At 44.5% G+C, this 26,922-nt stretch overlaps 1 protein-coding gene across 2 annotated transcripts in view; it reads right to left on the minus strand.

The window, feature by feature from the left end:
- The window catches only part of IMPG1 (interphotoreceptor matrix proteoglycan 1), a 115,187-nt gene that overhangs the window by 13,511 nt on the left and 74,754 nt on the right, over window positions 1-26,922 (minus strand). For both annotated transcript variants that reach the window (XM_007456607.1, XM_007456606.1), the window contains 3 exons: window positions 24,422-24,950; window positions 20,998-21,217; window positions 1,989-2,154 (listed from right to left, as the gene is read on the minus strand). In XM_007456607.1, the coding sequence (XP_007456669.1) occupies window positions 1,989-2,154; window positions 20,998-21,217; window positions 24,422-24,950 (915 nt within the window). The remainder of the gene's footprint in view (window positions 1-1,988; window positions 2,155-20,997; window positions 21,218-24,421; window positions 24,951-26,922) is intronic.

The raw sequence follows: 26,922 nt of genomic DNA on the forward strand, positions 1-26,922 counted from the left end.
TCCCTACTGATTTGAAATGCTTGTTAAAATAAATTCTTTGATATATAGGGCTTTGTTTGGGGCTTATATATGTTCTGTTGATCTATCATCTAGGTCTGTGTCTATCTTAGTGCTTTAAATATTATTATTTTATGTATTTCTATCTTATAGAGCAGGCTCCCCACCAGTGTACTTTAAGATTTTCTCTTGTACATTTTTATTTCCAGAGGAACTTTAGAACCAGAATGTCAAATTCCATAAAGAATTCTCTCAGGATTGAGATTAACTCAGAGAAAACTGACAGCATCATCATAATCTTCCCTTACCTGAACATATACTCTGTGTTTTATGTTATTTGTTAAGAAGCTTTATAAATGTAATTTCATATACCCCCTGCAGCAACCCAACAGGGTTTTTTTTATTGGTCTCACTATCCAATGAAAGAAATGGAGGTTTAGAGAAGTTAGGAAATTTGTTGAAAGTCACCGGATTAGTAAATTGCTAAGCCAACATTTTAATCACAATTTGTCTGACTCCAGAATATTGCTTCTTAACTCTTATTGGATAATGGTCTTTAAAATGTTAATACTTTAAAGGAACAGGGTATGTTTCATCAAGAAAAGGGCTCAGTCTCTCTTGTTTCTTGTCGATTGTGGAAGCAGCTGGCCACAAGTCCCCCGGTGGGAAATTAGGGACAGTGGCCACGAGAATGAATAAGAGGACAGTGACAAAAACAGGATGATCTAATAAAGACATAGGTCAAGGTGATCCTCGCGGAGGAAATGTTCAAGAGTGTGTGATCGGAAGCTCAGGACTGGGGAAGCTCAGGACAGCCTCGGGAGAAGACTTCTGAGGACAGAGGCCCCCCGGGCAGAGCTTCACTGGGTGACACAGGACTTGGAGAAGAATTAGGACCCACTGGGTTCCCTGTTTGTTCATAAGGCAACCTACGCCTTAAAGTCTAGTTTGTGAATAGAAGGCCAATTATATCTTACTTCCTTTTCCTCCTTCTAAAGAGCTTCAGAAATGAAGGACTGATTTAATGTATAACATATCTAGAGAATGGCTTACCATGTAAACATTAAAAATGATGCTACAGGGACTTCCCTGCTGGCGCAGTGGTTGAGAATCCGCCTGCCAATGCAGGGGACACGGGTTTGAGCCCTGGTCTGGGAAGATCCCACATGCCGCAGAACAACTAAGCCCATGAGCCACAACTACTGAGCCTGTGTGCCACAACTATTGAAGCCTGCGTGCCTAGAGCCTGTGCTCTGCAACGAGAAGCCACCGGGATGAGAAGCCCACACACGGCAACAAAGAGTAGTCCCCACTTGCCGTAACTAGAGAAAGCCCGTGCATGGCAACGAAGACCCAACACAGCCAAAAATAAATTAAAAAAAAAATGATGCTACAGAAAATATTTAATGACATGGGAGGATGTTCTAAGTAAAAAAAGCTGACTCTAAAATAAGAAGCCAGTCTAATTCCATTTTGCTTTGGAAAAGTCTATGTAAAGAAGTACATCAATTAACGTGATGAATTATACAGGCTTTTAATCTTCCTTCTCATCATTTTCTATATTTTTCAGCTTTCTTATGATGACAGCTAATGTGTTTGCAACCAGGGAAAAACTCAAATATTAGACACATAGACACCGATTAAGGTAGTAGGTCACGTGGTGTTCTGTCTTAAAGCTGATGCAGGCTCTTTTTTCTTCCCTTACTGGCCTTAATGAAATCCTGCAGAAAGGCTTAGGGCCAGTGGTTCTCAAAGTGTGGTCCTGGGACCGGCAGCAGCCGTACCTGGGCCCTGCACAGACCTACCGAATCACAAACAGCCTCGCAGGGCCCAGCCATGTGTGCTTTCACAGGTTCTCTGAGAGAGTCTGGTGTTCACTGAAGTTTGAGAACCATGGGTTTACGGGATTGCTTGAATTCATGCTAATGATGGGTGTCTCAGAAGCCTGAGTGACTAATTCTTGCGTCTGAGTGTCGCGGTGCTAGACCCACCTGCACGGCGCTCCCTGCCCTGGGGTGTCGTCACAGTCTTTTCCGGGGGCACAGGGCCCAGGGTACCCCGCTCGGCAGCGACACTCGGCTTCCTCGGTCCACTCATTCCTCACACACTGGGCGAATTCGCCACAGGCCAGGAATTTGCAGGGGTCTGCTTGATCAGCTGTAAAAAACAGGGCAGATTTTATTGGTGCAGGGACGCCTGAGCAGTGGATCCTGCAGAAGACAGAGATGAGGGACCACATAGATTTGCTATCACCCCACTTTGTTTTTGTTTTTTGTTTTTGCGTTACACGGGCCTCTCACTGCTGTGGCCTCTCCCGTTGCGGAGCACAGGCTCCGGATGCGCAGGCTCAGCGGCCATGGCTGACGGGCCCAGCCGCTCCGCGGCATGTGGGATCTTCCCGGACTGGGGCACGAACCCGTGTCCCCTGCATCGGCAGTGGGACTCTCAACCACTGCGCCACCAGGGAAGCCCGATCACCCCACTTTGGAGTGAGTTGTACAAGAGTGGAGAGAAAAGGGAACCACACATTTCTGTATCTTTGATAAATGAGTTTATAGACACACGTGATAACATATTTAGCTCCAAACATAATTATGCACAAAGTGGTGTGCATCAGAATCATCTAGAGGCCTTGTTAAAACAGACTCCTGGCCCCCCTCCCCCCCCACCCAGTTTCTGATGCAGGAAGTTTGAGGACGGAGAATTTGTATTTCTAAGGCACTAAAAAAGGGAACATTAAAAAAATTCTCTAATGCAGATGATGTTGATGTATCTGACCTGGGGAGCACATTTTGATAACCACTGTATTAGAGAATTAAATTTTTTTCCTGGGCATACATCTGGAAAAGACGAAAACTCTAATGCAAAAAGATACTTGAGGGCCTCCTTGGTGGCGCAGTGGTTGAGAGTCTGCCTGCCGGTGCAGGGGACATGGGTTCGTGCCCCAGTCCTGGAAGATCCCACATGCCGTGGAGCGGCTGGGCCCGTCAGCCATGGCCGCTGAGCCTGCGCGTCCGGAGCCTGTGCTCCACAACGGGAGAGGCCACAGCAGTGAGAGGCCCGCGTACCGCAAAAAAAAAAAGATACATGCACCCCTATGTTCATAGCAGCACTATTTACAATAGCCAAGACATGGAAGCAACCTAAATGTCCATTGACAGATGAATGGATAAAGAAGATGTGGTACATATATACAATGGAATACTACTCAGCCATAAAAAGAATGAAATAATTCCATTTGCAGCAACAGGGATGGACTTAGAGATTATCATACTAAGTGAAACAGAGAAAGAGAAATATCATATGATATCACTTATATGTGGAATCTAAAAAAAATGATACAAATGAATTTATTTACAAAACAGAACTAGACTCACAGCCATAGAAAATAAACTACAGTTACCAAAGGGGAAAGGAGTGGGTAGGGATGAACTGGGAATTGGGATTAATAGATACACACTACTATATATAAAACAGATAAACAACAAGGTCCTACTATATAGCACAAGGAACTATATTCAGTATCTTGTAATAACCTGTAATGGAAAAGAATCTGAAAATATATGTATATATAACTGAATCACTGTGCTGTACACCTGAAAACATGGTAAATCAAATATACTTCAAAAAAATTTTTTTTTGTTCATTAGGTTTTTTTAAAGGCAAGCATTTTCTGCAGAGATGAATTGGTGATCTTATATATTTAAGATGAGGGATACCTTAGAAGTAATATAATAGTCAGTCATTTTTATGGACAGTTTTGAGAACTCAGGATGATTTCTTGATTTTAAAAAATCTCTTTTTCTCAGTCTCTTGTGATCCCTAAGGCCCTAATGTTAGAGGTTCTTTCCTTTGGAAAATTCAAATAGACCTCAGGTCTCTGTTTTTTTTGTCATCAATTGTTCTCTTTCACTCTATTCTTAATTGTGTAAGATTGCCTCAAGTTCTTTATAAGGTGGAGTATAAATCAAGAGAATCTCAGACAATTTAGCTCTGGAAGGCCTATGGCCCCTGCCAGCTCCTTCCCTGTCTTTCTAGAGCTGAGCATACCGAGCTCTCGGGCAGAGAAGCAAAAGGCCCACGTCCCCACATGCTGATGGCAAAACCAGAACAGGCCTCTGGTCCCCAGACCACTGTTCTTTTCTGCCCGGAAGATTTCCTGTTGAATCACATCAGCCATTTACCCTTCAGATTATTTCAATAATCACTTATTATGTGTTAGGAACTAGAGGACAGGCAGTTGGGTATGAAGCCACTCTTTCAAGAACCCTAGGGGACAATAAGACATATACACAGATGTTTCTACACAAGAAGCCCAGTATCTTGTCTAGTATAAGGGCTCTAACTATGAGGGTATGTTAGAGAAGAGCTATCTGGGAGGGGACTGTTGAACTGTGTGTCTAAAGTGGGTTGCATTTGATGTGCAATGACTAGGAAAGGCACTCCAACTGGGCCCAGGATGAACAGAGGCACAGAGGTGGGAAAGCAACGGCCATGTGAAGAGGGGTCAGGGGAAGCCCAGCATGGGGGAGAGCAGAGACTCGTGCACATGGAGGAAGGGAATTGAGACTGGAGAGGTACGTTCAGGCCAAGCTCCGGTGGGTCTTGAATGTCCTGCTAAGGAATTCGGACCTTACAGGCAGGTGGGAGCCATGGAGGATTTGGAGACAGGGGAGGGCTGTGATCAGACTTGTGCTTTAGAAAATATGTAAATAGATCTTAGAAGTTTCAGAATTAGGATTGCTTCCGTGATCGTCTGGTATAGTATTTCCCAAGTGGGAACATTTGTAGAACTCGAACTGAGCAGGATTTAGTAAGTTTTATGTTAAAATAGGTTTGGTGGCTAAATAAGTTTTTTTTAAAAATGCTGCATGAAATAAACATAACCGGCTTCTCTCTCTTTCCCCTGGACTCTCTCTCCCTCCAGCTGCACCCCCTTCTCTTTTTACTTTTTTTTTTTTTTTTTTTTGCGGTAAGTGGGCCTCTCACTGTTGTGGCCTCTCCCGTTGCGGAGCACAGGCTGCGGACGCGCAGGCTCAGCGGCCATGGCTCACGGGCCCAGCCGCTCCGCGGCACGTGGGATCTTTCCGGACCGGGGCACGAACCCGTGTCCCCTGCATTTGTAGGCGGACTCTTAACCACTGTGCCACCAGGGAAGCCCTCTTTTTACTTTTAAACCTCTTAGAGTCACTAATAAGCGAATAACTATTGCGCATCTCCTAGTGAAGGCTGGAGTCAGCCGCTTTGCCAAGTTTACTGACCACAGAAGCCCTGCAGGTGGGTGGGGTGCAGCTTGCAGGGCGAGAATTCCACGGACCCTCGTGTTCACTGTCCCGATCTAGCGCCCCCTCGTGGTGGAAAAGGAGAGCGAGGGGGTTAGCTAGACCAGCCCACGCGGAGGGAGGGCGAGAGCAGGTCCTTGAAAACATATTTTGGGGTCTCCCAGCAAAGTAGACCTGCTATGTTTTTACGTAAAGTTGTATTTTTCTGCAACTTGAGGGTCCATATGGACAGCCAGGCCTGGCTAAGGCGAATGGGTTTCCCTGCCTCACAGTTCCTAAAGCTGGCCATGCAAAGGGGTCCTTGTCGCTGTTTAGAAAATGACTCAGTTACCCTGACAACCCAGGTGTTTCATGTCCAGGGCCTGGTTTAATAAATAACAGCTGTCAGCAACTTGACAGCCAGGCCTGCAGTCCTGAAAGCAGAGGCCAGGAGGGAATAGTCAGCGCCTCCACTGCCCTCTTTCTGCCGTGGAGAAATAGATTTACCTGGGAAAGCAGACTGAATGCACCGAGTCTACCCCTCTGAAGAGTAATAGGAAATGTGTGATAACCAGGTGAGTTTCCTGTTTAAAAAAGTGTTTCTGGTTTTTTTTTTGCAGTCCGCGGGCCTCTCACTGTTGCGGCCTCTCCCGTTGCGGAGCACAGGCTCCAGACGCGCAGGCTCAGCGGCCATGGCTCACGGGCCCAGCCGCCTCGCGGCATGTGGGATCTTCCAGGAATGGGGCACGAACCCGCGTCCCCTGCATGGGGCAGACGGACTCTCAACCACTGCGCCACCAGGGAAGCCCAATGTTTCTGTTTTACCAATATTTCCTTCATCCCAGCCAGGCATAGCCTATGTCTATGTACCAGTAAAGCTGAACAAAACACAGTAAGGCAACACTGGAGAAATGAATTTATCCAAATCTGGGGGCCATCAATCGGCTATATTTGACAAACAAATGCACCTAGTTTATAGATTACTTGCTTCTCCCATGTCATTTATTTGGGACCAGCCTACAGAACAGTACAAGACTTCATGTCACCTAGTTCAGTTTCGGTTTGCTGTGTACGTCTTCCTGGGTCCTAAGACACTGAGTCATTCAACAAATACCAAATTGGCCCTTCAAACTCTTTAGTATTAAGAATTCCAGTCCAGCTAATTGCTTTAGATTTTTATTTTATCCATATTTAAAACCTTACATTTGAGGCAGAATTTTAGAGCTAGAAGGTATTTTGGAGACCCTTCTCCACTAATTTGCTCACTTTGCAGATGAAGAAGCCAAGACTCAGTGAGGCTGAATGTTGCCAAGATCAAGGCTGTTTGCGCTCAAGTCCTCCCCCTTCTCCCTGGCCCCCCCATCTTGTGGACTGTGTGAGGACAGGTTCCAGGGAAGTAAAGAGTCCCAGGGGGAGCTGTTGGCCACAGCTTGTAAAGGCAATCTCAGTTAATTAGAATCGTAACAGAAGAGACGAATATTTACATTAATTTGTGAGGCAACTCTTACTGCGTCCCCTCCTATTACCTTAAAAATTTATGAAAATATTTTTTCACAAGTAAAAATGACCCTCTTTACTTACATATCATTCTTTGAGGGACACCTACAACTTTGGGCTTTAGGCTTTAGGCTGAGTCTGCAGAGGCAGGGCCATAGAAGAGGAGAGATGGTTCTACGATGAATGAAAGTTTAACTAGTAGAAGTTTCTTAAGCAAAGCTTTCCTTACGTTGTTATTTTCTTTCTTTTTCATTCTTCATTCTCCTTAGAATGATGGACTCATTCACGAGTGGACCACACAACTATTTGCCTCTTCCTTAACATAACTCCCTGGGACATGCGCGGAACAAATTGGTCTGAACTTCCTGCACTTTGCTCTTGATTTGGTCAAGATTAATAGTCTAAACATTATGCAGCAACAACCTAAAATGCTCTGTTCTGAATGTGGTGTGTGGCATGGAAAAAGGGAGGACAAGACTTGAGATCAACAGCCGGTCAGGAAGAAAAAAATTAGCTGCCATTTTCTGGAAGAATATTTTCAAATCACTATCAGGTTGTGTTTGGATTTGAGGAAGTGAGGGCCTCATGATGCCTTAGCCTCCTGGGTTTACTTAAATCCTCTTTAAATAGATTGTTTTGCTGGTGCGTACTCCCAAGAGGTTTCTCTATAAGCCTGTACCACACCCAGCAAACACATAGTATGATTTGGGACATCCTCTGGGCTTATCATAATTGCTTGCTAGCAAAATGACTTAATATTCTATCCTTAATCCATGTGGATAGCTCTTCTGCAGAGCAAATTTGGCAATCTCTCTGTAGAGGCAGCCCAGGGCACTCAGTGAGTTGACTGTGTTAGTAGCTCCTCGTTTGCAGCAGGTGGGAAAGGTCCAGGTTCATCCTGGCACTTGGTCCTTGGCTTCCCATGTGGTTTCCGACCATAGTCAGAGCACTGGTGTCATTTCACTTCAGGCCTTGTCCCTGACTTGGCCCCAGAAATCATGATCCTGAACCTCCAGCTTCGCCAGGAGCACAATGGCAATTATTTATATGAACAGGGAGCGCACATGTAGTGAGGGTTACTGTTTAGCACTGTGCTGGGCACTTTAAACATGTGTCTTCATTAATATTCACAATAATCTTCCAAAGTAGACAGTGCTGACCTCATTTTCCCAGGTAAGGAAATTGAAGCCCATTTAGGTAGTATGACCCAAGATTAACATCTGTATGTTACAACGTTCAGCTTTTGACATCATCTTAGTGGTTTCAAATATGGGGTTTCCAGGAGGCCCTTCAGGGCTTGGAGGGGATGAATAGGGACGAGGGAGAGAGCGGTGGGGAGGCGACACTCGCCAGCATCTCCGGTCTCATTGGTTTACAAATCACATGTCCAGGAATGCTTTCCTCTGAACCATAATCTCCTAACTAAAAGCAAGCTCAAAACCCTCATCTGCCACTGCTCCTTCATGAGGCAGAAAGCTTCCCTTATAGAAAACACAGTCTGACAGACGGTGGCTCCGCATTTCTTTCTGTTGTTCAAATGTGACAGCAATGAACATGACTTGCAGTAATGGAGCTGCCATGTGGGGCTTGGATCATTTTGAGATTTCCGGTGCATGCACATTTTATGTATCAGTTTCTCCCCTGGATTTGCTTCTATCATGTCTTTGGTGCGCATTTCAAAGGTCTTGAAAAGTATTCCCAGCTGCTGACTGAGGAAGGTGGTCTCTCAGCCCTACATCATGTGATCAAAACGCATTTAAATGAATAACCCCTGCCTGCAGAGGACACTTGAAAGCACTTTACAGTTATAGTTAAAAAGATTACGATCCAGATCATCAAGCGGCTTATAAATCCATAGGTTCCTGATGGTCCAAGACTGTATTTTTTCCAACCCTCTGTTTCTGGTCCCAAGTGCACTCATGCCTGAAAATAGACTCTTGTTTCCCGCCAGCGCTCTGAGGGTCTCAGGCCCACCTGTCACTAACTCCGGTTCATTGCACCCACCCCTCCCCCCAGATCGTCCTGTCACTTGTCCCGCATCCTTGGGGCTGAGTATTGATTGCCTTTCTGCCCTGTTCTGCATCCTTTACCATTTCATCATCCCCTTCCCTTGCGCGGTCCTAACACTCACGTGCTAGACCGGAAGTGACGCATCTCCTTTAATCCGGTCCTGTCCTAGGGCAGGATTTCAGTTCAGTATGGCTGGAACTCAGGCTTCGTTTGGTCTGGCCTGGGCTGAGGGCCTGTTAGGACTTTTCTGTGGACTTTTTTTTTTTTTTTCCTGTTTGTTTTTTAACATTTTAATGCGATGAAACCTAGTGATCGCTAGATGGCGCTCAATAGCAAAAGAAGTAGGAATAGATTCAGGGGATGAAATGATAAGAGCCCGAACTGATTTTTGTCTGCTTAAAAGCCGCTGTGCGGAGCGCACCAGTGGAGGGAGGCGAGGTCCGCCTGGAATTGGCGCGGTGGCAGAATCAGCTTCGGGGGACCGCTGATAGAGCCCTTAGGACGCCGTGATCACCGCGGCAGATCGGGCTTGGCCGGCTGGGGCATGTGGTGCAAACTCCTGGATCATCTTTTCCTATTTCAAAAAGGCAGAGACAGGGCCCCGGAGTTCCGAGGAGGCCGCGACCCAGCCTCACGTCTGAGAGAAGTGGGGAGCTGGGGCTCCCTAACCCCCGAACAACCTAGGCTTTGCGGTCCCGGCTTTGTTGGCTTTCCTTGGGGCATCAGGGAATGACAACCCCACACATCCGGATCAATGTTAATCTGCAGGGCACGGGACGCACTAGCCCACCGTACTTTTAGGGGCTCGCGAACGTGTTTTAAATTCTTTAAAATCAGAAGAAAAAAATTAATATAATCCAATCTGCATTATATCTGTCTCTATACCACCGCAGATATAAAATATAATTTTAAAGATTTCTATTAATATTCATGTTTAAAATTAAGATTCATGAAGGCAAAGGGTCTAGAGCCCAGGAAATCCTAATGCAGCGCTGGTCGTCTGACTGCTCCCTTCTTAAGGCGTGAATGTCATTTTAATTCAGTGCTTGGTGCTAAGTGCTTAGTCATTGAATAAATGTGGCTCCCTTCTGGGGCTTTGTGCGGGGAACCTCACCTTCCACACAGGCCCATCGGGCTTGTTTTCCCAAGTCCTGAGAACATTCTGGGCTTGGCTGCACCTGCCGCGGAGTGAACCTGCTCATCCCTGCTGTCAATGCTGAAGCCTCCAGGAAGGCACCCTGGGCGAGAAGAGCTGGTTCTCAGCAATTATCTGTGGCCTTGGGAATGTAGGTTAGCATCTTTGTGTCTCATTTCTCCCTTCTATGAAAAGGGGTAATGAAAGCAGGTGATCACTAACATTTCTCCAGCTCAAATAGAAATCTCCCATTCTAGGTGTCCTACTGGAACAAAGGCATCCGGAGCTTTAGCTGGGCTCCAGAACTGTTGTGCAATTCAGTGATTAAAAGAACTTAAAAAAAATCTACATTTAAGTTCATGTTTATTGTTATTTTATTACTGGCCAAAAATATTTTGCTTATGACTTATTGCGAAAGGGTAGGATTAGAGTGAGAATAACTATTCAATGATACGTAACGCACAGCATAGTACCATGCACGTGGTTGCAGCTAAATACACGTTTGTGGAATTGAGTAAGTTATTAATGGGGCTTCTGTCTGGCTTGAAGGGGCATGCAATGAAGAAACTTAGGGTTTCATTTCAATTCTCCACCATTCTCAAGAAAACCACCACAAACTCTTTATAGGAGGCTCTCAGTAACATTTCCAGGGCAAACACACATGTCTTACCCTGGACAGAGGGTTGAAGAATTCTCGCTCAGTCATTTTTGTATCAGCTAAACTGAGGTGTTCTGGGTGCACTGATCTTAGGGCCTGAGTGTCCCAGGATGTGGAGGGGGACGCCTGACAGCAGGGGCTGTGGGAGGTGACCCTGCAGCTGGGCTGAGTCCCAGGCTTGTGTGGAGGGTTTGCATTAAGGGGCTGGATGAAGGGCTCTGGGAGTGTCTTAAGGAAGCTCCATCGGGTGGTTCGGGTGTGAGATGAGGGCACAGGTTGAAACTCTGGAGAGAGGTGAAAGGTATGTGGTAGTCCAGCTGGTAACGGAAGCAGACATTAACAGAAAATCCCTGTGATGGCACCTCAGGAGGCATGGTGCAGCAGCAGTGTAACCCTAAGAGACTGGCCAGAGACCTAGGAGACGGGATGGGGGAGCTGGGGAGAGTCTCCTGGAAAGAGGATTCGTGTGGCTGCCCCAGCTCGGAAGGGGCACTCCTAGCAGAGCCAATAACCAGTACATGGAAAGGGGACATTTGCAAGTTTGGGACTTTTGTTTCTGAGAGAACGATTTTTTGTTTTTTTGGCATTCTAGAATATGACAAAATATTGTAGGGAATTTCACTTGGTGAAATGTAGAACCTAACAGTTCATTTAGGATTAATTAGACTGAAGTGTGTTGTCACTTTTTCTAAGTAGATTAAACAGCCTCTGTATACCCAGTAGGAGGGTTGATAAGACTCCTTTTTATAAAGAGGCAGTAGGTAGAGTTGAAGGAAGCACACAAAGCTGCCTTTGAATTCCAGCTCCAGCCCTTGGTGACTCTGTGACCAGTAAAAGGTCAGTTACTTATAGTTTTAGGAAATAGTTTCTCCAACTGTGTAATTGGGAGGAAAGTAATAACTTTGTGTAGCTACTTATTAAGATTAAAAAATAGTGTCAATCAACAGTAGCTGTTATCATTTTTATTGTCATTATTGTGATGAGTGTCATCTACCATCTTCTCAGAGCTGGTGACTAAGTGTGAATCTTACAAATTATGCACTTTCCAGAGAAAATGAGTTTGTTGATCCACATTCTGGCTGGAAGCATCTAGGAAGCCAGACTGTAGTTAATTTCAATGTTTACCATTTACCAGCCTTGAGGTCTGCCTGTTTTTGAGGAGGAATTTTAGGAATTCAAGGAGAGAATAAGTCAGAATAAGTTATATGTAGTTTTGCATGTCTGAAATCTTCAACCTGCACACCTAACTGGCATAAAAGCTCTACATGCTTCTGAAGAATTTTCATAACAGCTTAAATGAAAGACAACTCTAGTTGCTGCGGGTGCCGGTAGAATACTGAGCAAGCCGTGATTTATTGTTTTTCGGTTGATAAATCAGATAGTTCTAACATTGGTTTATACTTTTTATATCAGGGATTCTTTTATTCAGGGAGTTTCAAAAGGTGAAAGGCAAACCGCACACAGTACCAACAGCGTGTGTGGCTTCTCCTACCTGTCTGCGCCTCTGCAGATGCCATCTGGCCTGACAAAGTGCTGACCCTCCTTTAGAGGACACAGCCAGATGGCTCTATGCTGATCTGAATGTGGGGTGAAATTCACCTGGAAATCTCATGAGGGTTTTCAGATTCTATCTTCTTTCTTCTCTTTAGTCCCAAAGTAGTAAAGGAATAATAACCCCTCCTCCCGGCATTGCTACCATAAACCACTTTTCCACCCTTACATTAGGCCAAAAGAAATGAAAAGCACTTGATTGGGTTTTGCTTCAAATTTTGCATATGGAACTAAATAATTGGTCTGTCCAGGCATTGCCTATAAATATAATAAAACTGGGGCATAGAAAAGAAATGCTACATCCTCTGACCAAGAGGGCTTTAACAGTCCCCTCAGCTCAGCTAAACTTTACACTGGCTTCTTTCTTCGACCTCCCTTTCCTTAGAGTGAAACTGAGTGGGACCCTTGTGGCTCCTGGGCATGGAAATATTTCTGTGTCCCCCATTTCTTGTAGGTAAGACTCTAGCCTCCATGACCTTCCCTGAGTTCCAAAGGGCAGATTCGAACAGTTGCTAATCAGGGAAGGGAGGGAATGCAGAGACAGGGGAGGAGCTGTCAAGAAACAATAGCACAGCCTTGGGACAGCGGTCCTGGTTCCTCCTCAAGGGATACACATGACAATATCTTCGAGCTCTTCACAGAACTAAAACCCCCAGCAAATGAAAGATGTTAGCATTCTTCATTCCAAAGAAGGCCACCTGAGGCCAGATTAAAGGAACAAGAGAAGCTTATCAAGAGACTACATGAGGGCTTCCCTGGTGGCGCAGTGATTGAGAGTCCGCCTGCTGATGCAGGGCACACGGATTTGTGCTCCGGTCCGGGAGGATCCCACATGCCGCGGAGCGGCTGGGCCCGTGAGCCATGGCCACTGAGCCTGCGCGTCCGGAGCCTGTGCTCCGCGGCGGGGGAGGCCACAACAGTGAGAGGCCCGCGTACCGCAAAAAAAAAAAAAAAAAGCGACTACATGAGACCAGATTAAAGGAATGCAGGCCCTGAACACACTTTAATCTTATCAGCAACCCTGCCCTTGAACTATTGCTATAAAACTCCTCACCAAATCCTCTCGGGTTGGGACACAGTTTTGAGGGGCATGAACCCACTGTGACCCCCTCTTCCTGGCAAAGCAATAAAGCTATTCTTTTCTTTTTCACCCAAAACTCTGTCTCGTAGATTTGATTCAGCACCGGTGCACAGAGGCTGAGTTTTCGGCATCAAGAGCAGCCAGTTTAGAAAACTTGTAAATTCTTCCTCTGCCCCTTTGAGATGTAAATCTCTTTAGAGCTTCTTGCCAGAATTATGACTCCTGACTTCCAAATTTCTCCAGGACCTGGGAGACACGTCTTTAAAATGTAATCATTGGGGAAGGTAGCACCTCCTCCCTCCCAGGCTCTGTGGGACGGTTGGAGCCTTGCTCCAAGTTGTAAGACAGGAGGTGGACAGGGCATGTTGACGTTTTCATTTTCAGTATCATCCCAAACTCATGGAAATGTGGCCTTGCTCTTGCTATTCTACTAGATTGCTTTTGCAAAGGGTTCTAATGACCTCTGAACTGTCAACTTAAATGACTTCCATCTCCTGTTTACTCACCCAAATGCATCCTTTCAGCACTGGCCTTTCCCCAGGCCTCCAGACACCTACTTCATAGGCTAGAAGTCAATTCACCTAATATCCATTTCCGTAAAACTGGTTTCCCCAAAAATATTTTTTGGAGTATTTTTATATCCTGAAGATATTTTATTAATTTTTGCCCTTAAACCTTTTTAAATGACTTAATTTATGTGCCCTTTGTAACTATGTATATATTTTTACTAAGTATTTTCTAAGTTTTCAGTATTTTATGAATGGTAAACTCTGTTTTTATTTTATAATCTTGGGAATGCTTTAAGTACTTAGTGTGAAGACTTTGTGAGTTTTATAAATTTTTATTAAATAACTTTAAAAGACCATAAGTCATGAAAAAGAAAAAAAAAAAAGGAAGAAAGAAAAGTGGGACCCTAAAGCAGATGCAAATAGATTGAACAGGGGCTCTTAGACAACCTGGCTTTAAATGAGCAACAGTTAATTAAGCGGCTTTACCGTGAGTGAACAGGTAGGATGGGGGTCCCTGGAGAAAGAGAACCAGGCAAGGCTTTCTTGACATAAGAGAAGCCATTTTTGGCCTCAGCCATTTTGTGATCTAAGCCTGGCCACAATGCTTGCCCTTGAACAGGTCTCAGTAATTAATGATCATAAGGGAACAAAAGAATGCAGGAACAAAGGACTGTTATCTGGCAAGAGAAGTAACAACAGCGAAGATAACATTGTTGTAAAGACTCCCAGTTCTGTTTCAGTGGTAAAGATTAGCCTGAAACCTCAACCACCAGTTCAGCTGGAACCTAAGGGAGGATACCGTTGACCTTTTCTGACCCTTGTGTGCCCATCAACTAAAGCTTGGACTCTGTCCACCACCCAAGCCCCTTCATGAATATGCATGTGCCCTTAGCTTAAAACTTTCCCAATTTTGCTGTTCAGGGAGACCCTGCTTTGGGAAAGACCCCTGGGGTTCTCCTTACCTGCTGCAAGTAATAAATCCTTCCTTCTCCAGCTCTTTGGCCTGCTTGTGTCTTTTGGTTCAACACCCATCAAGAGGGGAACCCAGTTTTTGGGTAACACTGCCTCAGCCTGGCTTTCCCTTCCGTCCATCCTGAGCATCTTTACTCCTTGCTTAGTACCCAAAGCTGCTCTCACAGTGGAGCAAGTACCCCGCCACTCCCAGAAATGTCTGCGTTTTCCTCCTGCCCTTTCTGGAATAGCCCCTCCTTACCCTCCCTTGCCTGGGCCCACCACCATTCTACAAGGCCCAGTCCCTATGGCTGTCTAGGAAGCCTGCGGTGACATTCTCTCACCTGGGGAGAGTGAATTTCTCCCTGCCCTGTGCTTCCTAACATTTCTATTCATATCCTGACTATAGTGTTTAGAGAGTCTCTGACTTTTTTTGTACATACTTCTGTCTCTCTTGTTAGACCTTTTGCTCCTTGGGGCAGAGGTGGGCTCCATCCACCTTTGGGTCCGGTGTCTAGAATAGCGCCTGGCTCTAGGCAGACGGTCCCTAAGTGCTTCCTGAAGGGATGAATGAACAGAGTCCCACATCGTTTTTGCATTGTCATTTACTTGTCCGACTTTTCTGTAACAGCAAAGAGAAGGGCTGGAGAGAGCAAGAGGCTGGGAAACCTTTGATGGTTTAAGAAAAATCCCCCAACATTTGGAAATAAGGAGAAAACTGGACGACAAGTTGCCTGGTAAACAGGGATCATTGTGGCCTGACCCAGCTATCTGCCTGCATTTTTACAGCCGGCCAGCTGGATTTTTACATTTTCAAATGGTTATATATGCACCAACATAATATCCTCAGTTTTGCCTTTTGTCTTGTAAGGCCTAAAATATTCACTGTCTGGCCTTTTAAGAAACACTTTGCTGACTCCTAGAAGGAGGTAACTTGGTTTGACCTACCATTTACTCTTGATTATGGCATTTTACAACTCTATAAAGTTAGAAGCTATCGTAGAGAAAGTGGATAAGATACAATGATTGTATTTTCTGTTTTGTATTTAGATTTCATCATTTGCTTTTGTTCTCTGTTTATATGAGATCCCTGTTTCCATATCCTCTTTAAACCAGATTTCTCATCTAACAATTTCCTTATTAATGAGTCAAATAAGACTGTGGCATATGCTCACTATCTATTCATATGACATTCATACTTTTCACATTTTGGGGTTTGGAGGAGGCAGGCTGGTGGCTCCCGGGCTGGGGGACAGTGCACCTGAGGCGGGAGACCCTCCAGTGTCGTGTAGCCCTAGTTTTAGTCTGTTTCTTCCAAGAAAGTGGTCAGAAAAGTGCAAAGAGGTAAGACACCCCGTAACTTAGTTTTGCTGTATTTGGCCATCCTGGTTGGGAAAAGGTTGAAATGATAGGACACATTCCCCATTTTCCAAGGAAAGATTCTTGGGCTTCTCTCCCGTAGACAAGCTAGGTATTTATTCCGGATGTACAGTATTTCCCTTTCTGATCCTCTTTCAAGGAGAGTTTTCTCCAGTAAGTTCAAGCAAATACTTACATGAACAAACCCAAATCAGCGAGGCTTCTTCTATTGGCTAAAATGGCCTTCGGGTGTTATCTGGGATTTTGATGGTCGGTGCCCTGACACTGTGACCTCTCTTACTACATGCTGGGGGATGGGCACTGCTGAGCATCCGCCGAGCCTTAGACACTAGAAAAGACCATGCCAGCAACAGAGCCAGAGGCCGCGTGTATTGGGATTTGAGTCCTTGTTCTTTAGGAAGCTGAAGTCCTTGGGGTCCAGGGACCTGAGAGGCAGCATGAGAAGTTGGGTGCACTGGTTGGATGTACTAGGAGGATGTTTTAATCAGCTTGCCTGTCAATCACCATGACAGCTTACACTTAAATACACCACCATGAGGAGAAAACCTGGACCAGCCAGTCATGCTGAAAAACTAGAAGCAAAGTAGCTGTCATCTTCTAGATTAAAGGAATAAGAAGAAAACTACTGAAAATCATATGCATATTTTCCCTTAATTTGTTTTAAAATCCAGACACCCATTTCTTCATAATCAAAATACTAATTTTGTACATATTTCCCCAAACTAAAATTGTACAGGAGAACTGAGGCTAGGAACGCTAAGTATACAGGTGGGTTTTTTTTTTTTTAATCATCGGCATTTTACGTTTCAAGAAGTTTTATAAGATGTGCAGATTCATAGAAGTAAGAAACTAATAAACTCTGTGCAGAAGCAATGGTTGTAGCAGGCTGTGAACAGGGAAGGGCTGTGAATAGCGTGAGAACGAAGGTGGGAACATTTGTAAGTCTGTGTCTGGGTGGGTCCCCAAGTACCTCTCTGTCTTGGGTGTGGCCACTTCCCTCTCTTCGGCAGCCACCACCCTCCAAAGGTAGCTTGGGCCACTGCCACCAAAACTTTTGTGGCTGGTGTCCTGCCTCTCCGGCTCTGGTGCTGACAGAGATTTTCTCCTTGACCAGACCCTAACTCAGGCTCCCCTAAAATTTTCAACTTGGCCTCAACTCTCGGGCTTCTGTGTTTGTCTCTTCACTGTCCAATTTTAGCACAAAAGCTGTTAAGTAGGTTTGGCCAGAATCTCCCATCCTCCATATATCTGATCATCAGGTTACTCATCCTCTGTTCTCTCCCAGGTGGTGTCTGATCACCTGGCCTGGCTTCTGCAAGAATCCTTTTAGGTCATTTTAGCCAGAATCCCCTCTCACCCCTGATGTTCCTTCTTAGTAATATTCCATCCACTGACCCATTCTGCTCCTTGGCTATAAATTCCCACTTGCGTGTGCTGTGCCCAGAGCTGAGTCCAACCTCTCTCCTCCATTGCCGTGGTCCCTACATCCATGGAGATGGGCCCCGGAATAAAGTCTCCCTTGGCATCTTTAACAAATGTCACTGAGTCATTGTTTCTTTAACGACGCTGGTTGTCTTCATGGAGGCTGCAGCAGCGCAGCCCTCATATCACCAACAACCACAGGCCTCCTCACTGCCTGAGATCATCCAGGGGGACCAGAATTCTCTACATTCATCTCTATCCCCATATTTTCTCTGTACTATTCAGGCCTCAGGCTTCAATGAAATGGGATTTAAAAGAAAACTCAGTGCTTTCTTCTTTATGGGATCCCTCCCTGGTGATTCCCAAACTCACAGAAATTTGCAACTAAGAGTAGCATATCAGAAAGTGCTCATTAGAAGGTCTTTGAAGGAAAAAAGCATAGCTTTGATCCCAGCATCATTGTAAGGTGACCACCCTTGGCCACAGGGCAAGTTCCTTTGGGCAGGGACTTTCATATGTTCGCTGGTTATCACCGTGGTGGGTGAATGCTGACTCTTTTGGGTTACACATGTAAAAGATGGTAAGGTTCAATCCATCATCAGCCACTTGCTGGCTACATGGCTGAATCTTCCCTTTGCCTTTTGTGAAATAACTAAACCAGCTGTGAGGGAGGAAGCCCTGCCTCCTCCCACCTTCTCCAGCTCCCTGTCCGTTGGTAGATGGCACAGTGGCTTCTCACTATAACTAGGAGCCCTTTTGGATGTTAGATTTATCCGTTTTGATTTATATAGAGGAATCCATAAAGTTTTTTGCTATTTATTTTTGACTTTTATAAAATCTATATTTGGATTTCTAATTCTGCTGTCCTTTCGTTTAGGCATTACTCATGTCCTGGCTGGCTCACGACAGCCATTCTTGGCAGACCTCGTCCATCTATCCATCCAGTCATTCAATAATTCTATGAGTTCCAATGTATTAAAAATTCAGATTTTTCTGAATTCTCCAAGTATCAAGAAATAAGTAGAGTAAGGTAATGTCCCAGGTGGCCCAGCACTCTCTGGCCCCCCCCTCTTGCTCTACCATTAATCAGTGTAAATTTGGCTCCAGTAGGGACTGGAACCCACGTTAGCACCATCTCATTTCTATTGCTATTGGCTTCTTAGAGGAAAAACTACATAGCCAAACTGGTTGTGAGAAATTAGTGAAATAATTCCAGTTGAACCTCCACACAAATACCTTGTCATGGTACTGTCATTGTTCCCACTGGTACCCTCCTCAGATCACAGATTATTAGTCAAGTTGCTAATGACGATGTTACAATATTAACTACTAACTTTTATTAGTCAACTACAGTGTGTTGAATGTTATGCTAAGTGTTGGTTAATCCTCACAACTCTTACTACCTCCATTTTCCAGTTGTGGAGATGGAGTCCTGCTGTTAGTGAAACTGAACAGGACCCTGTAAGGCTCCTGGGCACGGAAACCTTTCTGTGCCCCTGTTTCTTGTTTGTAGGGAATACACTCCAGCCTCCATGACCTTCCCTGAGTTCCAAAGGGCAGGTTCAAACAGATGCTAATCAGGGAAGGGAGGGGATGGTGAGATAAGGGAAGAATAGTCAAGAAACAATAGTGCAGCCTTGGGGGCAGGGTCCTGGTTCCGCCTCAAGGGATACACGTAACAATATCTTTCCGCTCTTCTGCCAAACTGAAACCCCCAGCAAATGGAAGATGTTAGCATTCTTCCTTCTGGGGAAGATCACAGTTGCTAACCTCAAGAAACTCATCAAGAGACCACCAGAGGCCAGATTAAAGGAATGCAGGCCCTGTACACACCCCGATCCTTATCAGCAACCCTGCCATTGCTGTAAAACTCCTCACCAAATCCACCCCCCCCACCAGGTTGAGCCACACAGTTTTGAGAGGCACGAGCCTGCTGTGTCCCCCTGTGCCTGGCAAAGCAATAAAACTATTCTTTTCTACTTCTGCCAAAGCCCTGTCTCTGAGATTCGATTCCACACTGGTGCACAGAGGCAGAGTTTTTGGCATCATTAGAACACAGGATTCATGTTCAGGACCATAGCCCTTCCAAGGTCATGGTTTTCTGCTGTGCTTCCTTCCAGCGTCCCCAGGGTCCCTTACACATCCCTGGCAAATACATTACCAGCTTCCTGCCCTCTATCTAAGAAGCGCCCAGTTTTCTCCTGCCTCAACTTGGCTCCTATTGTTGGATGGGTCTCTAAGTAGCCTGTCAGCTCCCTGGGGAGGAAAAAAGGGAGGGGGTCCGGGCCCTTGTCTCTCTTATGCTAAGTTCTCCCTATATATGTTCCTGTTTTCAACTGACTGAAAAGAATTGGTCTTCTGATTTCAGCTGGCAGGGATCCCCTGGTAGGTTTCAGGGGAAGAGGCGGTATCTTACTAGCATTTAGGAGGTCTCTGATTTCTTAGGGGTCAGGAGGGCTTGCTTAGCTGCTTGTGTTCAAAGGCAAGCACTCCCAGGCTCAGTGCCTTCAAGCTGTCTGTCTTTTTAATAATCCTGTTTACTGAGGTAGGAGGCAATTTTCTTAAAGCTGTTCAAGGCTCTGCTCCATCAAAGAGAAGTGTCTCCCAACTGAGCCTTTTTGTTTGCATTTTGCCCGAGGCCTTTCCCTATGCCTTCATTGTTAGTCCCCAGGAAGCCAGGGAGGATGTTAAATATCCACCTCACTAATTCACAGCCAATTAGGAAGTTTGTTCTGAACATGACTCTAAGGTCACTTTTCCAGTAGATTTGGAGCCTTGCCCCCTTGCCATGCAGAGAATTAAAAAATTTCTTCAATTGGTTCGAAAACAGAATTTTGAAGCTAATGGTGGAAACAGTTCCCAATTTGGGTATAGCTGGTTATATTGGTACATACACTATGCTTTATTATCAGAACAGATGTTTGCTTTCTATTTTGTAGCTTCGGGCTCAGCCCCTGTATCTTTAAGTTTTTTTCACATCTCACTGCTTTGTTTTAACCTGCACAAGTGGAAGCTGATCTAGGGTATACAAATGGGAAGGGACGTGATTTTCCTGTTGGGTGATGGTGGAGTGGCTTTCTTCCAAGTTTGAGTTTTGGTCTAATGATTATTTTTCTTTCCTCGTGAAACTGTTTCAGTTTCATCCCGAATTGTGCTATGAAGAGGACTGGAAGTTTTCTTAGGTGGTTGCAGTTCACTGAGAAAGTACTTTTGACTTCCGGCAAGATATAAATTAGCTTGGCTGTGGGTTATGTTTAAAAAAAAATCTCTTAAGCACAGCAAAAGTTTTGTTCTGTGGGGAAATTGAAGAGCCCAGATTGTGAAGCAAGAGGTATACTTGCTCTTTGCTTTTTTGATGTAGGAAAACTTTAACCTTCATGTTTTAGGACCCTACCTTTCTACCACGTTGATTCATAGCTTCTGAAAAGTTATTTTGTCGAGTGCAGTTTTAAACTGATTTTTGTGGCCTCAAAGTTGAACTGCATGCTTAAGCAAACAAACAAAACCAAAACACTCCCACAGTTTTCTGGGTTGGATTCTTTTACCTGGTTCAACATCGAGAGAGTAGCTATCTATTTCCAGATCGAGCTGTTGTGCTGCCGCAGAACGAAAATCCTCCAAGACCCCTCGCACAGCCTTGGTGAGGTTATATGGCACTGATTTAGCAAACTTCATTTTGCTATTCACGATCACACTCCCATTTCTGAAGTTAAGTATTTCAAGTTGCTTAAAACCTGTGAGATTGGATCGTAGATATGGAACCAGCTGCAAAAATAAAAGAGGGTTTACTCTTAACGGTGTTCTAAGTGCTCAGATGCTGCTAATTCCATTTGTACTCACATTTCATTATCTGAGGCATAAATTTCAGTTCCCTTTTTGACACTTATTTTTTATTTATTTATTTTTTTGCGGTGCGCGGGCCTCTCACTGCTGCGGCCTCTCCCGCTGCGGAGCACAGGCTCCGGACACGCAGGGTCAGCGGCCATGGCTCACGGGCCCAGCTGCTCCACAGCATGTGGGATCCTCCCGGACTGGGGCACGAACCTGTGTCCCCTGCATCAGCAGGCGGACTCTCAACCACTGCGCCACCAGGGAAGCCCTCAGTTCCTTTTTTATGTTTGTGTTTGGATTGAACATGAGACCAGAACACCACTATTTAATGATCTATTGCAGTGATTATGTCCCATATTTCCACTTTCCTGGGTATTGAGATGGATGGGGCAGTGATTTTCTTCATGATGAATTGTGAGAACAGAGGATTGAAAAAAACTCCAGGTCAATGCTATCAGCCAAGAAGGGATGCCAGGTTCAGTTATTAAAAAAATAATCTAAGTAAATAAAAACATGTTCCAAACTGAGCCCAGGAGCAGACTGACCTATGCCTCGTAAATAGGACATCCATTTGGAAACAACCAATTTGAAATGACGTATTGAAATAAACAACAGCTGAAACATCAGCTCGTCTGTGTGTGCAGGACGCTTCATATCAACACAAATGTGGTGAAGTGGAAAAAGCAGAGAACTTGGCTGTCAGAAGACTAGGTGTCAGTCCTGTGACTGTTGCTAGCCAGCGGTGTGACCTCATCAAGCCACTTAACTACTGTTGTACCTCAGTGCTCTCATCTGAATTGTGAGGGAGAAGAAAGGTTGTTCCCTAAGGACCTTCCCAAGTTATAATTTAATAATCTCAAAATGATGCCCCAGAGGATTGTGCTTCACGTTCCCACACCTGTCTCTTGTAAGCCCCAGCCATCCTTTTTTTTTTTGGCTGCGCTGCATGGCATGTGGGATCTTAGCTCCCCGACCAGGGAAGCTGTGCCCCCTGAAGTGGAAGCGCACAGTCTTAACCACTGGGCCACCAGGGAGGTCCCCACGACCATCCTTGAGATCACTTTTCAGAAATGTCTGAAACTCAGCACTGTCTGCTTTGTTTCCAGCCTTGAAAGTGAGCCCTCTCCTTCATGAACCAACACCCACGAACCCAGGGAGGGCACAGATGCAAACTACAATCTCCCAGGCTTGGCCCAGACCTGCTTTTCCTTTGCCCCTATCCCCAGCCCACCAGAATTTTGACACTGACCCAGACCCACATGTTGGTACCCCTTCCAGTAACCACCCCGCCGCACAAGGTCATTGTGAAAATAAAATGAAATTTTATACAAAGTGTGGAACCACTCTCTCCTGTTTTCTCCCACCTACTCTGACTAGGCTCATTCTCTATGTCTTAACATTGCTTTGGCCTCTGGTGGGAATTCCCTGTCCTCAGCTGGTGTGCAGACAACTCCCTTCTCCCAAATCATTCTCCTCTTCTTCACGGGAAAGAGGCTGCCCAGCTAGAGACCACATTTCCCAGCCTCCCTTGCAGCAAGCTGTGATCACGTGACCAGTTCCCACCAATGGAATATGAGTGTAAGAGATGTGGGCAACTTTGGCATCACTTGCTTAGGAAATTGCTTGCCCTGGGCTTCCTCTTTTTCCCCTTCTCACAGTGGAAACAGGGATGTACTGGTGACCCAGCTTTGGCTGCATGAGTGAGGAAACACCCTTGGGGTTGGCAGAGTTATAAGATGAAGGGATTATGAGTCCCTGGATGACGTCATAGACCAGAGCTGTCGCACCCAGTGAAAGAGAAATACACTTGTACTCTATTTAAGTTACTGTGTTCTTGATCTTTTCATTATGGCAGCCCAGTATGTACCCTAGTTAATACACCTGGGTTCGGTGCCCTGGGACTCTGTTCCTTGAGATTGTCCCAATATCTACTCACCTTATTTGGGGGAGGGAGGAATAGCACAAAGTCTTACTTTAAAGTTCACCTGAAGCATTGGTGTTTATGTGGCTTTAATTTGCATAATGATTTAACTTACATGAAGCTTACAAATATTTTTCCTCTTATTTTCAGAAATTCTCTAATCTTTGTGCTATGCACTGTGTACTTGAATTTCATTAGCTGTGACTGTGTAAGAGGTTCATAGTTCAGAAGTTTTCACTGTGTATGTATGTCTAGTACATGTGAGTTTGGGGGGTGTTTCATAAATCAGGGTTATATGCCACCATGATTGTCTTCTCACTTTCTATGTTAGGGCTTGGGATGCTAAGCCATTTAGTCAGTTTTTTTTTTTTGTTGTTAGTTTTATGAGAATTTAAGGGGAACTAAAAAAAAAAAAGAATTCTTACACTTGAACTCTCGGCCTCATTTGTGCTGGACTTTTCTAGCCTTGAACCTTTTATTCAGATGGCTGGATAACAGCATGTGGCATTATAACTTAGGAAAAGTCTGCTCATATTGTTTATAAATTCCAAGTTCAGTCCGTGAGTGGGTATGTATTATTCCTGGGAAAACTAAATTGGGAGGAACTATAATGAAAAGGTCTTAAAAATAAGTTTGCTCCCAGGAAGCTGGGCGGCAGTGGCCCATTGGATCTGAATCCATCTCAACGCTCTAGCTGAAGGCCGTCGGCAACAGCTATCTCAGAGGCTTGTCTCTTCCACCTTGCATTGTTCAAGACAGCCAGGGATTATATTATAAAATAATAGCAAAAAAAAAAAAAAAAAAAAAAAGAAAACAAACAAACAAAACAAGTAAATGCTATATTACCTGACTACATTTCTTCACCTTCTAGACCACTGGTGAAGGGCTGGTTAGAATGGAGTTGGATCAGTTGAAGGGGTGTGTCTCATTGGATGCTCGTGTTGTAGGAGAGGATTGGGTTGCACTATTATAATACATTTTTCATGAGAGTAACGAATGGATAAAGATTCCAGAAGTAGCTGGCAAGAGTTGAGCTTAAATACACAGGTCACTGGACATATTTCTGATGACTCTGTTGATTGGAGTCAACTGTGAAAGGGCCTGCCTACTCCTTTGAAGTGAATTTGGATTAGGATTTTAATAAAAAAAAAAAAAAAAAAAAAAAAAAAAAAACAAGAAAGGGAGACACACGATAGCTGTATGTGGTGTCCACTCACCAGCTGTGTGAATCGCTGCTCCAGAGCTTGGTACTCCAGCGAGCTCTTGTTGAACAGGTCACTGGAGAAGGGCATGTTGGCCACACGCAGACGGAAGAACACCACCAGCTCTCGGCCCCTGGAGGCGACGGTCATGGTGCTGGTGGTGATGTACTGCAAAGCTGGGCCAGGCGTGATGTTCTCCGAGAAATGATCCAGGGTGGAAACATACCCACTGAATCCCAGTACCTCAGAGGATGCATGAGTGCTGGCGAGATCTGTCCCATCTAAGTCTCCGACTGTATCTTGACTGCTAATACTCAACCTGCTGTCTTCTGAAGATGCAGGTGAACGTGAAATTTCCTGAGCCAGTTGGCTGATGGCAAAATAATCATCGGTGGGGATGGTTAGCCGTGGGATTAGTACTGTCTGGTCAAGGGAAATTATGTCTGTGGCACTTTGATCGGTCTGAGAAAAGATGCTCGATGCAGTAAAAAAAGGTAGAGTTTCTGATAGGGAGGTAGAGGCCACAGCAGGTGGAGACCAAGAACTGTCCATGGAGGAAGCTCCTGAGACCAATTCATTATGTCCAAGCATCCCTGCAAAGAATAGAAAGCAAAAAAGAAAATCCAAAGTTAAAATTAATTTTGGAAAAATAGCATTTGACTATCTTAATGTCATATTTTATTTTATTTATTTTTAAATTTCTTCGATTTTATTCCAGTTTTGAGATATAATTGACATACCTCACTGCATAAATTTAAGATGTACAGCATGTTTTGACTTACTTATGTCGTGAAATAATTACCATATTTAGTATCATATTTTAAAAAGCAAATTGGTGGTAATTCCCTGGTGGTCCAGTGGTTAGGACCCCGTGCTTTCACTGATGAGGGCATGGGTTCAATCCCTGGTCAGGGAACTAAGATCCCGCAAGGCACATGGCACCGCCAAAAAACAAAAAAGACAAATTGGCACAGAAAGGGCAGGCAGCCCTGTGTCCACACCTAGGGAGACAGAGGGTGGGTCTCTATAACCATTTTATTCAGGCCCAGTACTTCTGGATATGCAAGACTAAAAGAGACTAAATTGCCTAGAATTACAGGAATTACTTACTGCCCAGTGAGACACAGGACATCTAGGGACTAGGTGGTAAAAAAGGACTAGGTCAGCAGGTGGTGGCACACCACAGATGGCTTTGGGGTAGACTTGGATCCCACATCCCCATCTGGACCTCCCAGACAATTAGCTGTGCTCTTTTGGCCCAGAGTTTTATCCACCTTCCAATCATGCAAACCTGAATTTTATGTAATTGGATTTTTGGGGGGATCCCAGTTATCACATTTTGGTAGTTTCATCAATTAAAATTTAAATTATGCTTTTCCAAAATTGGATAATCTGACTGAATAACTTGCCTATTTGCAAAATGATATGGAGAGCCTGAAGATGTGGGTTACACATATAATTTGAACTTTGTATTGGCCATACAACTAAATATTGGGTAATGTTTAAAGGTTTTTTTCATTCCTACATGATTATACCTTGATAATACCACCACTTTGCCTTGCTTTCTTGAGTAAGTACATATTGAACTACTGAAGTCCATTCTCTTTTTGGTGCAAGATTAAAATCAATAAGTATTTATGAACTAAGAAAGTGGTTATATGAAGCTTTCAGATAAAGATATTGGTGGGTTATTAAAATATTCCAATAAACCTAAATCTAGAGGTACTGATAGATAATATTTAAGGCATTAGGTAGATCAAAACAGGGAGCTTTCTGTGAATACTTCAGTGGCATTTTGGCAAATATGTGGGAAAGCTGTGTTAAAGTCCAAATGCTAAGCATGATGAATGGACTGTCTGGATGCAGATATAATCTTTGGACTCTCAGTCAGCTAATTTACTAGAGTGCAATCACCCAAACTGAAAATCCAAGTGATAAACAGCTCTGAAAGGTAGAATCATATTACTTTTATTAGTTTCTTAAAATAAAACCTGTCTGTGGAGAATTTAACCAGATTTCAGAGAAGCACGTCCTTTTCTTCCACCTGGGGAGGATGCCTGGGTGTGTCTACCCATAAATTCACTCAACTATCAGAAATGATGTTTTGTAACATCCAAGATCTTTCTAGATATACACTCGTAGTTTTATTCAAATCTCTATTGCCATGGACTGAATGTTTGCATTCTCCCCAAATTTATATGTTGAAATCCTCATCTCCAATGTGACAGTATTTGGAGGTAGGGTCTTTGGGAGGTAATTAGGTCAGGACGGTGGAGCCCTCATGAATGGGATTAGTGCCTTTATAAATAAAAAGAGACATAAGAGAGATGATCTCTCTCTCTCTCTGCCATGTGAGGATACAGAAAGAAGGCATCTGTGTGCTAACCAGAAAAAGCCCCTCACCAGGAATTGAATCATCTAGCCTCCAGAACTGTGAGGAAGAAATTTCTGTCATTTAAGCCACCCAGTCTATGATGTTCTGTTATAGCAGCTCAAGCTGACTAAGACATCCTTGG

Source organism: Lipotes vexillifer, unplaced genomic scaffold (assembly GCF_000442215.2).
Source record: "Lipotes vexillifer unplaced genomic scaffold, Lipotes_vexillifer_v1.1 scaffold1226, whole genome shotgun sequence".
In the NCBI taxonomy this organism is placed as follows: Eukaryota; Metazoa; Chordata; class Mammalia; order Artiodactyla; family Lipotidae; genus Lipotes; species Lipotes vexillifer.